Source organism: Natator depressus, chromosome 1 (genome assembly GCF_965152275.1).
Source record: "Natator depressus isolate rNatDep1 chromosome 1, rNatDep2.hap1, whole genome shotgun sequence".
Classification (NCBI taxonomy): domain Eukaryota; kingdom Metazoa; phylum Chordata; order Testudines; family Cheloniidae; genus Natator; species Natator depressus.
In genome coordinates this window covers 214653234-214667458 of record NC_134234.1, presented here as the reverse complement: position 1 = coordinate 214667458, position 14225 = coordinate 214653234, and the positions used below count along the sequence as shown (strand labels likewise).

Genomic DNA, 14225 nt, shown 5'->3' with positions numbered 1-14225 from the left:
TTTGGAGGGGGACACCATGTACTGATTGGTGGACAGAATACAGGAGGCTGTCATTGGCTAAGGGATATTCTGTACGATACACCCCCCTTGCTGCTGAGGAGTATAATCGCGGGAAGGAGACCGAGGGAGAGAAGGGGGGGGGACAAAGCCCCCTCCCATCACTTTGCTCAGGCAGCCCCCAAAGGAAATTACCCAGCAGCAGTTTCAGAGACCTTGGAGGAAGAGGAATATTTCAGCCCCTGCTCCCCACACACTGTGAGTCTCCTGGGAGGATGTGGACAGCCATCGCCCTGAGCTGCTTGCTGCACTTCACGGCCACTTCACCCATACTGTGAGTGATGCCAAAACTCCATTTCAATCCCAGTCATCAGGGGAACGACTTAAGCAGATGGACCATTTTCCCACCTAGTCTGCTCCCCCGCCTCCTGCCACAGCAGGTCAGACCAACTGGCCATTGAGTCTGGAATCCCACTTTCCAGACTAGATCAGATCATTCGTCCTTCAGGTCACACATCCTGCCTCCTGCACTCCAAGAGCAGACCACTGGCCCATGGAGTCTGGCATCCTGCCCTTGTCACACTAGGGCACATCATTGGGCCAGCTAGACTGCAGCCATCGGAGGCTACAGGTATCTGGAGGGTGTAAACTCCAAGGAGGGAGAGGAGTTGTTTAGGGGAGCCCAAGAAAAGGAAGAGAGGAGTAAAGATAAAAATCCGAACATGGAGATATCTCCAACCTGAATCAGCAAGAGACATTTCCTATGAGTGAGGGGTCAACTAATCCCCACTGTGGGATCCCCATTGCTTTTGACATTTACCCTATGTCAAAGCACAGCCTTGAAAGGGACTATCCTGCCTGGGGCTGCTGGGCAGCATGTGTGTCTAGGGGTGTGTGTATAGGGGTGCCCGTTCCTCTCACTGAGTCCTCACTCTAATTCACTGCTGTGCTATTTCCTCCCTGCTGCAGACATTACATGGTGGTGATCCCTGCAGACCTCCACTACCCATCATCCCAGGCTGCCTGTGTGCATATCAACTATAATGTGGGGAAGCTCTATGTGACCCTGCTGCTGGAGCGCTCTGGGGGACAGGATGTCTTGTTGCAAAAAGAGATCACGAAGGAGAAGACCTTTGAGTGTGGCAAGTTCCAGGTGAGACTCCCTCTGCTAATGCTTTTACTCCTCCTCCATTTCCCTCTCTTCAAAGACCTTAGCACAGGGAAAGGTGTTGGTTTGGCAGCCCCTTGTGGCTGTACCCTGTAGTTATCCCCAGATCAGATACAAGGGGGATACGTTTCCCACACTCACCACGGCCACTACAGTTCCTCCAACTTGCCCTGGAAGGACCCACTGCAGCAGAAGCAGGAGAGGTCTGTCTCCAGGCTCCCATTCCGTCCCTGGCCTCTTTCCTGAGAGAACTAATGAGGAGGCCAGTTCGTGCCAAGGGTGATGGTGCTTTGTGTGATGTGGGGACTGAGACCCAGCTGTCCAGTTCGCACACAGGCCACTGACAGCAGTCAGAGGAGAATGTGTGTGCATGTTATTTATAAGCTGCATTGTCACAGCTGATTCCCAGGAGGAGAGAAACTTCACTGAGATCTAGAGTGAGGGGGATTTGCCCAGGTAGTGACCCTTCCAGTACAGAAGAGCTAGGATTTAACTGTGGTTTCTTCATTGAGGCTGCTGGACACAGGCAGACCCTCTGTCTCTCTGGTTCTCCCACTGACTGACATGGCCTGGGCTGCCTGCTGGCACCACACTAAAGACCTAGCTTCATGGAAGTGGCTGCTGATTACACTGCAGCCCTCTCTCTCCCCTGTGCTTCCTTGCTAACTTCTCCCACCTTTGTCTTCTCGGGGCCTTTGCCCACCCTCACCCCTATGTGCCAGGGCTCAGAGGCATCACTTGCCTCCTTTTCTCTGCTATTGCAGTCTCCTGGCCAGAAAAGAAATGGATGAAGCCCATGCCTGGTGGTTCCTAGCTGAATCTGGATCTGAGGAGCTGAGACTTTTCAGTACATGCCACTGGGTGGGGAGAGGGGGCGGGGGGGTTCTGCTGTTCTCCTTTCCCCTCCCCTGCTCCTGGCCGGGACCCCAGGGAGTTAAGCTGGGGCTGCTCACCCTCTTTCTTCCTATCCAGGTTGTGCTTCCAGCTAACAGCACTGAGGAGGTTGCCAGCATCAAACTGTTCATCACTGGCCGCAGGATTGATATTCATGAGGAGAAGAAGGTTCTGATCCGCAGAGCCAACAGCGGCACCTTCATTCAGACAGACAAGCCCATTTACAAACCAGGACAGACAGGTGAGAGCTCCTGCTAGGAGCAGGTAGTGCCCATATGTGTGGGTGTCCACTCACATAAACTTTCCCCTGTACACAGGCTGGGGCAGATCCTCTTGGGAAGCGGGGTTTGGGTGGCTTTCCAACACTGTTCCACCCTTTCCTCTAACCTGGTGGCCATTTCAGCCTTTGGCATAAGTTCAAATTGCCTCTAGGTTGTTTTAACTCTTGCTGACTTGAACACCCCAGTAAGCCCAGAGTGCAATCCAAAGCAGGACTGTGTCCTGTGTCGCTTCTGTAGCTCTCAACAAACAAGTTGTTAGTTTTCAGATGATACCTCCCAAGGCATATCTTGTACAAAGGTTATTACAATGGTGCATAGGGTGTGAATACAGTGGTGCATTCCCTCACAAAGGGCCATTCCACTAGTCTAGGAACACCAGAGCACAATGTGCTCTAGGCCTTTTTCCAGCCTCAGCCTATTCCCAATGTGCCACTACACCACCAGTCACAGCAACTTTACCCGACCCATGGATTCCCCTACCATAGCTGCCCTATGTACAGCCTAGTTTATGTGTGAGCCTCATTGCCCTCTATTGGATGGAGTGCAACTGCTCAGCAGTATGTCATAGGCCCTATACTGGTAGCAGTCAATGGAGATTCTCCTTTAGCTCAAGTGGACTGATCCAAGCCCTGGCTCTTGGAGCAGGAGGATCTGAGTTATATCCCTGCTGCTGCTGTGACGTTCTGAATGGCCACAGTGTGTAGCATTGTGGTGAGTGTGAAACTCCAGGAGGCCACACATCAAGTATCTGTAGGTGAACGTGCTGGGAATGTACATGTGAATGTTTGTGTGTGTGCTGGTGACATAATCAATACTACTCACAAATGTATACCCTGTGTGTGTACAAGGTAGGGACATAGGTGAATAAGGACTGGAACAGCACGGGGGCTGCAGGGCAGGATTGATGAGCACTGGCAGAGCTGCGTGGGGAGCCCAGGACAGGAATAGCAGGGGGGCTGCAGGACAGGTCTGAGGTAAATAGCTGATAGGTCTCAATTTTCTAAATTGTCTCCATTTTCTTTTCCCCTCTCAGTGAAATTTAGAATCGTGACCCTGAATGAGGATTTCATTCCACTCAATGACACGGTGAGACACGTATGAGAGGATGTGAAGGAGTCTCCTGTTTCAGATCCCTTTTGTCTTAGTCTCCCCCCATCCTTGTCCAAGTTCTGTCACTTCTTTAGCTCCCAAAATACATACATGGGCTTTGTTTGTCAAGTGTCTGAAGAAGAGTAACACCCAGAATAATAACTGGTAACTCAGTGTTGAAGGCAGATGGGAATGGTGTCCAATTGCTGAGCATGGAGCCCTGCTCGTGTCAGCAAAATGGGCACCCAACACAGAAATTTTGTAAATGCCGATTCCTTATTGAGAGTCTATCAGCTCCTTCTGCTGTTCATGTGCAGCCTCCACTCTAGGGATGGCGCAGGAAAACCGGTTTGTTAGGAGTGCACCACTTCCTCCTCTTGGATGTAGAGTGGGGATTGGATTGTTTGTAGTGAGGGCTCCCTCAGGCAAGAACTTACCTGGGACTCTTCTAAGGGATGGCCATTCCATAGCAGAGTCTGAGCTAGTGTCAGACAGGAAGGGGTTTCCCTTGGGTGGGGACTATTGGAGAATAATCTATTTGCAAATGTGGGGTGATTACCAACCTGGCTTTTACACTCTTCCTCTCGCCAGGCCTCAGTGTAATGGGCTGTGCCACCATTTCTCTGGTGATCCTTATGCAATTAGTATTGTTTGTCAGGGATCTGAGCTCCCAGGTCATTGATCAAACTGCTCTCCTTGAGAAGCTTTGTGTTTCTAATGCATTGTTTACACTGATGAGAGTGCTTTTCTCTCTTCTAATGTTGCTGCCTCTTTTTTCCGCAGTATCCGTTGGTGTTTCTTCAGGTGAGTGTCACACACACAAAAAATGGTATTTTTTGGTGCAGGTTGCAATAATTTGTTTACATTCTTGACTGTGTAGATGCCACAGGTCTATGTTTTGAATTTTAGAAGTTAATGGTTCTAGAAATTAGATGTCTTCAGGGCTTCCCTCTGTATTCTAGAGACTTTGAACCAAGTTCTGCTCTGTTACATCAGTGCAAATCTGAGTTACTTGAGATTTACACCACTATGAATGGGAATTCACTTTGGACCTTTATAATTACAGTTTAGAATTTTAAGAGATCTTTTCTCTAGATCAGAGCATCACTGGTCTTAGAAGCTACAACTATGTAGTCTTCAGGATTTCTAGAATATCTAGGCCATATGAAGCTCAAGAGACAAATGATTTTAGAAGCTTTAGAACTTGGGTTCTAGAGCTAAGGCCAGTTTAGAACCTGTTAGGTAATATCATCTAGAACCCTTGAAATAGCTGGATGTTGTGGATTCTGGATCATTTAGATGCTGGAGCAATTAATTATGCCTCTCTGCTGCGGGTGCAGGACCCTAACAATAACCGGATTGGCCAATGGCTGGATGTGGCTCCACAGGAAGGCATTGCAGATCTGTATTTCCAGTTAGCTGCTGAGCCCCCACTGGGGATGTACATCATCAGCGTGGCCAACGAGAAAGCACACAGCAGCTTCTCCGTGGAGGAGTACGGTACGCCTGGGGAGAAAGACAGCTATAGGGCAGGGGGAATTTTATCTGCGGGAGACAGATCCCACCTGGGGAGAGGCACGGCATCTTGGTATGAGAAATCTCCTGTGGATGGATGGGGGAGTGCTTCCTAGGAGGGAAGGTAGTCACCTCTGACAAGGAAGGGAATCAAATCTGGTCTGATCTGAGAAGATGTCCCTGGATATTGCTAAGGAAGGAGATGATTATCTGAACTACCCCCACCCCCACCCCCCATTTAGTGTGGACAAAGAGAGCTTTGTGTACACACCAGTCTGGTTAGGTACAGACTGCAGAGGCTATGACAGGACAATAGCAGCACTGAGCTTTCTGTCATAACTGGCTGATCCCCAAAGCTGACTGTACCAATGATGTTAGGGGTCGATTTTCAAAAGAGCCCAAGTGACACAAGAGAACGGTGACTTTCAATAGGACATACGTTCCTAACTCATGTGAGTGCACTGGTTATTTCTAAGGACAAAGCTGAATTTGTATACTCCCCTTCCGAAAACTGCTGGAGAAAGGGTTCATAGCTCAGTGTTTTCTGTCTGATTTCTCTACAGAGGGGCAACAGGAGCACATTGATAGCTATGGCAGCCTCTTTCCCTCTCCACTCATTACAAACAGCTGTCATAAGGTGAGGGACATTAACAGACAAATTCACTGTTGTTTGGGCCCCTACAGAACCACAGATCCAACACCAAGAGGGAGAATTAGGCAGGAGTGGAACTATACCTACATTTCATAAAAGAAAAAAATGGGACCCCCAATGCTACCACAGTTCAGCCCATGTTCATTCTCTTCATGGCCGGCTCCTCGCCAGAGTGTAACTTCCCTCCATTCTCTCTGGTTCTTTCCTTCCAGTGCTGCCAAAATTTGAAGTGGTTTTTGAGGAGCCAACTCAGATTTATGCTTTGGATAAAACCTTCCTGCTCCGCGTGTGTGGCAGGTGAGGTGGCTGATCGGGGGGGAGGGAGCTGCTAGTAAACTCCAGCCTGGGATGAGCAATCCCCCCCATCTATTAGGGGAACCTCAAAGGGAGAATGTAACTGGGTGACTGTGTCTCCATTATATTAGGCCAAGTTCATTCCTGGCAGCCCTTTGACATCTTTAAATAGCTAGAAAAATCACCCTAATTATTAATTGTCTCCCATTGCTCTAGCTCCTTTCATCCTAAAGGATCTCAGAGCTCTTGACCGAGTGCATATGCAGAGACCACCCAACCACTGAAATACAGTCATTTCTGGGGTGGAGCACAGCAGATATTCTGTGCTAGTCACACTACAGAACAAGCCAATGAGAGGGGAAAGGAAGAAAAATTTCACCAGATGATACTGGAGGGGAAATTCTAGGGAGGCAGAATGGGATGGCTCCAGATGGAATTTGGCCAGGACATGGGGATTACATATTGACAAAGAAGAGCAGCCCCTCACTGAGTCAGCCTCATCAGAGCCTGCAGTATCACGCCTCTACTATCTCTCAGGGCACTGGAGTTAGTACAGACTCAAAGGGTAGCGCGTCTCCGCTGAACATCACTTATACCCCTTCACTCCTTGCAGCACAGGCTCCCTAAGCACAATGTGCTCAGATACCACAGTGATGGGTACAGGGTAAGAGCTTACACAGATAGATAAAGAGAAAGGTGCTGGGGCATTGACTCAGATGGAAGAGTCGGAGAAGACATAACAAAACCAGCAGCCCCTAGGTTTGGCTTGGAGGTCTTCCATCCAAGAACTGACCAGGCCAGCCCTGCTTAGTGGCTGAGATTGGACAAGATCATGGTTCTCATTGCTTGTACAGCTGCATTTACCTTGGTACACTTCATACACTGTGAATATCCATGAAATAAATCAGATCTGGAGGTACACTAAAGCACGCCCACCCAGATTCCTCTGTTTTCTTTGTGTGTGTGTGAATACCCCTTTCCATGTGTTCCCCCACCTCCTGCACTTTCTCACATAGATACACCTATGGGAAAGGCGTGCAGGGGAAGATCCAGGTGAGCCTGTGCCAGAAGAGTTGGTGGTATTTCTACAGTACCCAGCGACCTCCTCTCTGTCAACACTATAGCAACCAGGTGAGCCACTTAACAAGAGCTGAGCCCCACAGGGTGACGCTCCTGTGAAGCAGGAGCTGCAATGCCAGCCGAGGTGGGCCAAGGGGAAGGAGACACAATGCAAGACATGTTATTTTAATTGATTTCACCCCATGTCTAAAACCTGCTTTTGTTCCCTGGCCCCATAACCAGCTGCCATTGGCTCTATTGTTCTTGTTAATAATCTTGGCAGTTGTCCCTTATTTGGTAGTTCGTCCCTTGCCTGGTCTCTTTTTTAACCTTGCCTGTTTTATATGATTTTTCCCACTGAACCATTTCAGATTTAATGTAACACATATTAAAGTCAGAAAGCCCGAGAAGCCTTTTAACAGGAGCAACAGAGTAGACTCCTCTTCAGAGAGGCCTTTCCACCACAAAAATGACAACCTCAGCATTGACGCCCCTTTCCTCCCCAAAACCACCAACCGACCACCTCTCTCTCTCTCTCCCCCTCATTGTCTTGCTCTCTTTGGTGCTGAGATCCACCCACTGCTAACACCATGTCGTGTTGTGTGGTGGTGCAGACAGAAGCCAAAGGCTCAGCACTATGTGCATACAATGGTGTTTAGTGAGACTTACCTCATTGACTGTTGAAGCGTATCTACACAGCCTCGGGATGGGGGTGGGGGGTGCTTCGCAGTGTGGCTAGACTGACACATGCTAGTTCTGCTGATCTAGGTCCCTAAAAGTAGCAGTGTGGCTGCAGCCATGCGGCTATGGTTAGCGCACTAACTCGAGTGGAGCTAGCACCTCTGTCTCCCCATGCTCGGAAGCACTCTCCAGCTGCATCATGGACACTCCTTTCAAGTGCCTTGCAGCACAGAGCAGGTTGAGCTCCCTAGGAGCAGGGGTTCTGTTCTGACAGAGAGGTAGCTCATTCCGTGACATCTGTCCCTCCTGCAGTGCTGTGCTGTCCCAGCACCAATCACCTTGCTCTCTCTTGTTTTCAGACTGATAAGATGGGTTGCTTCTCCACGTCTGTGTATCTTTCTGTCTTCAACCAGATCTCCTCTGATTACCAAAGCAACATAGATGCAGTGGTCACATTGGTAGAGGATGGCACAGGTAACCTCAGAAGTCTCTCTGAGGGTATAGGAAAGGCACTTGAATAAACATGCACCAGTATTATCTGGGACATCAGAGTCTGTCAGCCCTGTTCTTAGTCCATTGGGAGCATTGAGATACAGGCTCACAGGAGGTTCTGGAACTGGCCCTTCTTTGAGCCCATAGGGGGTTCTGTGGTCCAGTGCTCACTGGTTAGGCACCGGAGCTAACCTGTTATGGGTATAACATAAGGCATGTTGCTCTGTGGGTCCATGGGGGTGGTGTGGTCTGGTCTGGTCTCATGGTGGGTCACTGACAGTTCTCCTATAGACATCTGTAATTAGGAGGGGAGACCAGATAGCCAGGGTCCTGTGAGCACCATCTCCCTGGGGGTATCAAGTGTGTGCAGCCAAATACATGTTTGTCTCACCAAATGGCCTGCTCTCTAGTTGAATTGCCCAATGGGATGGTTCTTTGTTCCCTGCCTCTCTCCCTCCCATCTCTTCTCCTGTCCCTTTCACTCAGAGGTGCAGGTCAATGCCTCCCGCAACTTCTTCATCTCCAGGACAGCTGGGACGGCCACGTTTGAGGAGGTTAATCCTTATTACTACACTGGCGAGATCTACACAGGGAAGGTAACTCTTAGCTAAACCCTCCAGAGAGTACAGCAGAAATAATTTGCTCCCAACTGTATCCTCAGCTGTGTCTCCTTGCCCTGCTTTGTCCCCAGCACAAGCTCTGGGATGCCATAGAGACTGAGTAATTCCCAGCCAAAACACTTGGTTCAGGTGCGGTTAAAACTGAGGTACAAATCAGTGACTCGGTAAAAAATACAAACCCCGTACAAGAATGTCAATTGCTAAAAAAAAAAAAAAAAAAAAAAAAAGCCCCAAGGACTAAAAATCCAGGGGATTTAGAGTTAGACCTCAAGGACACCCCAAACATTTGAAAGTATAGAATTCTGTAGGCCAGGCTCCCAAGTAACCCTCTAATGAGTCTGCATGCTGCCTCTTCATATGGCAATAAAGGAGACGATGACTCTTAAGAGCAGTGCTGGTAACGCTGATGGCGACTGGGGTGTTCTCTCTGCCCGGGGAGATACTGACGGCGAGTTGGGTGAGATGGAGCTGGAGATTCCATACGTTGATGAAACTGCTTTGTGTTCCTCTCTTCCCCATGTGACTCTCAGATTAAAATAGTCGATCACCAAGGCAAAGCAGTGAATAACACACCAGTTTACCTTATACTAAGCTACACCAGGCTGCGGTTTAACAAGACGTACATCACAGATGACTCTGGAAGAGCTTCCTTTGAGCTAAACACGAATGCTTGGAATGGTGTCTCGGTCTCTTTGGAGGTAAGTGAGGAAGACTCCATCTCATGATTTGTGAAAGTCAGGGACTAATACCACTTTCCAGAACCAGGCATCTGCAGGCATCTCCCCCCCACCCCCACCAGTTCTAATGAAGAACTGTATTTCAGACTTGCATCACCTCTGGATATTCCAGTTCTTGGCTTCCCACCAAACAGCTCCTTTCATGTACGTTATTCCTAAACTGTGGATCCAAGTTATGCTAGCCCTGGGCTCCTCACATAACTGCTGGCATTCCTCAATGACCTGCTGCCGTTCAAATCATGAGCTTCTCATACCCGCCTAGGTATGTGCAAGCAAGTTAGTATGTAGTGTAGCTCCTTTCAATCCAGTGGATTTACACCGGGGATGAATTTGGCCTAGGATCTCTAAGTCATGTCTAGGATCTTGACCCCCCTAGTTCCAGAATCTCTCTCATCTGATGTACTCACCCAGAGAGTTCACTGTTTATTTTCTAACAGGGGAGATTCCTGCTTCAGGACCCAGTATATGTGCCAGGGACAGTCAATGTGTATTACCAGAATGCCTACCACTTCATACAGCCATTGTACACAACCACCAAGAGCTTCCTCAGGATCATACGTGTGCCAGGAACACTGCCCTGTGGCAAAAATGAGAGGGTGCAGGTGGACTTCAGAATTTACCAGAAAGACTTGAGTTATGGTCCCAAGAGTGTGGATTTTTCCTATTATGTGAGTCGCTAGGGAAATGTAAGGGGGTGATGGTGATGGGTTAAAAATGCTGGATCAGAAACCTCGAGAGACTCAAGCCCTGGTTGCACAGAACAGAGAATGTGTGCGCACACACACACACACTCTGCCTCCCTGCTAGTGTTCCTCAGCTCTGCATTTGAGAAACCACCTTTACGGAGGGGAGAGGGAAGTTCAACATCCATGGCCCAAACAGTCCTTGGTCTCTAAACTAAGATGTCCAGTATAGTGGCCATTTATTTATTGTTTTCCTCTATTCAATGTGGCAACTGTGCCATTAGGAACAGGGCCACTTAAATAATTTCAATAATGAAGTCCATTGATCAGCTGTCAAATGGGCAGGACTTTCACTCACTACTGACCCTGGACTAGATCAGAACTGGTGCCTGACAGGTAAAAGTTTTCATATCCCAGTCTCTTTATCCCCCTAAGCCCTCTGCACCCAGTGGCTCAATTGTAGCTGGTCCCATGGAGGGTGAAAGGCTCTATGTCTCATTCTCCCTAAGTTGCCATCCATGGAGAGTCTGGTCTGCGTAATGATGTCAAGTTATTGACCGTATTTCTGGCATTTCCTAGCCCTTCTCTTTTATGCCTCTTTCTCTCTTCTCCCTTAGGTCATTGGGAAAGTGGGGATTGTCCTTTCAGGTCAGAAGACTTTCTTGGTTGGGTCATCAAAGAGTAAGTGCAGGCAACTCTTCTACACAGTGATCATTCTGTGCTGTGCTGTGTCCCCACAAGCTCTGCTCCATGATGTAAGCCATGTAGGGTAACTTTAGGAATCTCACTCCTTGCAAGGCTGACATCTGCTAACATCCAACGAGCTGAAGCTCTCAGCCCCCTCAGGTGATGGTTAGAGACAGGGAGATCCTCTGGCTGATCTATAATGGCAGGTCAGAGCTTGAGGAGTCCATGAGGACACTGATTGTTTCATGGGCTTCTCTGGAAATCTCCTTGGTTCTGAGTGACCCGATTCCATGCGACAAAGGCAGGGAGAAAGGGAGCAAAATGGCAGAAGAAGAGTGATGGCAAAAAGGGAAGATCTTGGTACATTTGGTAGTGGAAACATACCCTTCTTTTCCTCTTTCTTTCTCTCCAACCCCTCCTCCCCCATCCAGTGATGACGGGCACTTTCTTCATCCCTCTGGTCTTCACCTCCGACTACGCCCCAGCTCCTACCATTGTAGTTTATGTCATCTTCCCCACTGGAGGAATCATAGCTGATAGTGCCCCCTTCAGGGTCTCCATGTGCTTCAAAAATGAGGTAGGACTCATGGCTGAGAGCTCTGGGTTCATGGGTGTGTACATCTGGGGAAGGAATGCAACAAGGTTGTGAGGAGTAGATAAATATGGGTGGCTGGGTGTAACTGAGTGGCTGGGGTAATGATTCACTGGGAATATAGGGACCTGTATTTCAATGTATGGTTTTGGGTGAGGCACTTAGGGGAAGGGTAGCTGAAGAAGAGGGTTTTACCCTCTGCTCGGAAAGGTCTGAGATCTATGAACATTCTAGTGACTTCTGGAATCAAGTTCCTCAACCACAAGTTGAGAGAGCCCTGTGTCCTGCACACACAAGTCTCACTCCTGAGGACTGACAGCTCCATTATTCCACAGGAGCCTAGCTGTCATGGGGAACTATGATCAGGCAAGGTGAGCAAGTGCTTTAGGACAGTGATTCTCAACCAGGGGTACATGTACCCACCAGGGGCATGCAGAGGTCTTCCAGGGGTTACATCAACTCATCTAGATATTTGCCTAGTTTTACAACAGGCTACATGAAAAGTCTGTCTTGAAGTCTTTAAACCACGATTTGAGGACTTCAATAGCTCAGACATAGGTGAGAGGTTTTTTGCAGGAGTGGGTGGTTGAAATTCTGTGGCCTGTGTTGTGCAGGAGGTCAGACTAGATGATCATAATGGTCCCTTCTGACCTAAATATCTATGAATCTATGAAAAGCACTAGCGAAGTCAGTACAAACTAAAATTTCATACAGACAATGACTAGTTTATACTGCTCTATGTACTATACACTGAAATGTAAGTACAATATTTATATTCCAATTGATTTAATTTATAATTATATGATAAAAATTAGAAAGTAAGCATTTTTTCAGTATTAGCGTGCTGTGACACTTCCGTATTTTTATGTCTGATTTTGTAAGCAAGTAGTTTTTAAATGAGGTGAAACTTAGGGGTACGCAAGACAAATCAGACTCCTGAAAGGGGTACAGTAGTCTGGAAAGGTTGAGAGCCACTGCTTTAGGAAACCTGGGATAGTCTCATGGAGGGTTTGAAGAGAAGGACTGAGTCCTTTGAATCTGACCTGGTATTTAGAGATGAGATTGTGTGTTGAGAAGAGCACTGGATTGATGTTCTCTCAGAAGACTGTGCTGCTGTGTTCTGCTCTTTAGGTGTCTCTAGTTGCATGTTTCCCCTACTCTCCAATTGTCCTTACTCCTCAGTTGTCCTTCCCTTCAGAGTCCCATCTCATGGGTCATCTGCTCCCATAGCTGCTTCATTCTCTCCTGAAGCAACTGGCTTTCCTGAGGTGAATCCTAGGGGACTACCTTCACCTGGATTATGTGGGGCTCCTCTGTGCTCTAGTGACTTTGCAGGCTGATCAGCAGAGGGGACTCTCTCTCTCTGCCTTTCTCCCCTCCCCTCTCATGTTCTTTCCCCTTGTGCCCTTCAAGGTGAAGATAGGGTTCTCAGAGGATGAGGCCCTCCCTGGATCTGAGGTCAGTCTCCGGCTGCAGGCAGCTCCCAGATCCCTGTGCGCTGTCCGAGCCGTGGATCGGAGTGTCCTACTGATGAGGCCAGAGAGAGAACTGAGCAACTCCATGGTAAATTACTCTGTCAGTCTGTCTGTGTGAAAGGAAGAGCAAGCGAGCGAGAGAGAATAAGACGACTACATTGCATCTATACAGTGCTGTCCTTCCAAGGCACTCAGAGTGCTCCATGAAGGGAGATAGTAGCATTATCCCTGCTGTGCAGACGGGGAATGTGCAGCACAGGCAGGGGAAGTGACTTTCTCAAGGTCACAGAGTCATCATCAATCCCAAAGGGACAGATGGAAGGCCACCGGGATCCATTTTTTGCTAGGCCCTTAAGGTGGTCTGTCTGGATATTCAGTTGTTGATCTTAATAAGCCACCGATGCTTTTGACGATTACATGATCGCCAGCCATGTAGCAGCATTCTTTGGTAAACAAACTTCATAATTCATTGGTCTGCACACAGTGCACATTACTAAATCCAGGATTAGTTCCTGTCTCCCAGCCTCATGCTCAGTACACCAGACCATGTTGCCTCTCCAAGAAGAAAATAGGAGAAATGGAGAAGCGTGACTGAGCCTGTTTGGAGAGTCTATCTCATAGGTTGGGTCTAAGCTTTCCATACTTGATAGCATGGAACAACCATTCAGACAGATCTCTGGTGTGTTAGGAAAGGTGTATGTTGGTTCATCTTTCCACTGACTGGTATTTTTTTCTCTTTCTTGATTTTCCCAGATCTATGGGCTGTTCCCCCATATTTTTCGTGGTGGATACCCTTACCAAGTGTCTGAAGATGACTTCTTATGCTGGTCTCAAGAACCTCCCCAGCCTGACGTGTTTATGGTGTTCAGAGTAATGATCTTTGATTCTTCCTCATTGGCTAGGTGGAGCAGGGTCTCTGACATTATAGGTTATTAGGAAACAGCTCTCGTAATCATTGATATTCCGTTGATTAGCTGGATGAGTCACCTGATATTAGTGACCAATAGGAAATTTAGTTATTGTACATTGATATCCCATTGTTGGGATGGTTCAGGGCTCCAAACATAATCAGTCAGTAGGAAAGAGTTTTACTTAAGGTCTTCATTCTCTATGGGTTAGTGGTTTAGAATGCCTAAAATTAGATGGCCAATTCAGCACTGATGCCTCACTGGGCAGTTTGCTGAGGGCATCTGACATTAGTGGTCAACAGGAAACAGTCTTGTTGTGCATTGAGGAACCCACTTATAAGAGATGTATATGGGAAAGATGTCCAATAGGAACACTGCTGTTTCCACATAGGCCCTATAGA

The 14225-nt window shown here is 48.1% G+C and overlaps 1 protein-coding gene across 1 annotated transcript in view; it reads left to right on the top strand.

The window, feature by feature from the left end:
- Window positions 1-272: 272 nt before the first annotated feature.
- LOC141975025 (alpha-2-macroglobulin-like protein 1) overlaps window positions 273-14225 on the top strand; it is a 37325-nt gene continuing 23372 nt past the window's right edge. Inside the window, exons 1-16 of the mRNA XM_074935173.1 lie at window positions 273-331; window positions 967-1150; window positions 2138-2300; window positions 3374-3426; window positions 4213-4233; window positions 4770-4929; window positions 5809-5893; window positions 6907-7021; window positions 7990-8104; window positions 8609-8718; window positions 9273-9440; window positions 9917-10147; window positions 10780-10843; window positions 11281-11426; window positions 12855-13004; window positions 13670-13786. Coding sequence (XP_074791274.1) covers window positions 273-331; window positions 967-1150; window positions 2138-2300; window positions 3374-3426; window positions 4213-4233; window positions 4770-4929; window positions 5809-5893; window positions 6907-7021; window positions 7990-8104; window positions 8609-8718; window positions 9273-9440; window positions 9917-10147; window positions 10780-10843; window positions 11281-11426; window positions 12855-13004; window positions 13670-13786 — 1941 coding nt within the window. The remainder of the gene's footprint in view (window positions 332-966; window positions 1151-2137; window positions 2301-3373; window positions 3427-4212; window positions 4234-4769; window positions 4930-5808; window positions 5894-6906; window positions 7022-7989; window positions 8105-8608; window positions 8719-9272; window positions 9441-9916; window positions 10148-10779; window positions 10844-11280; window positions 11427-12854; window positions 13005-13669; window positions 13787-14225) is intronic.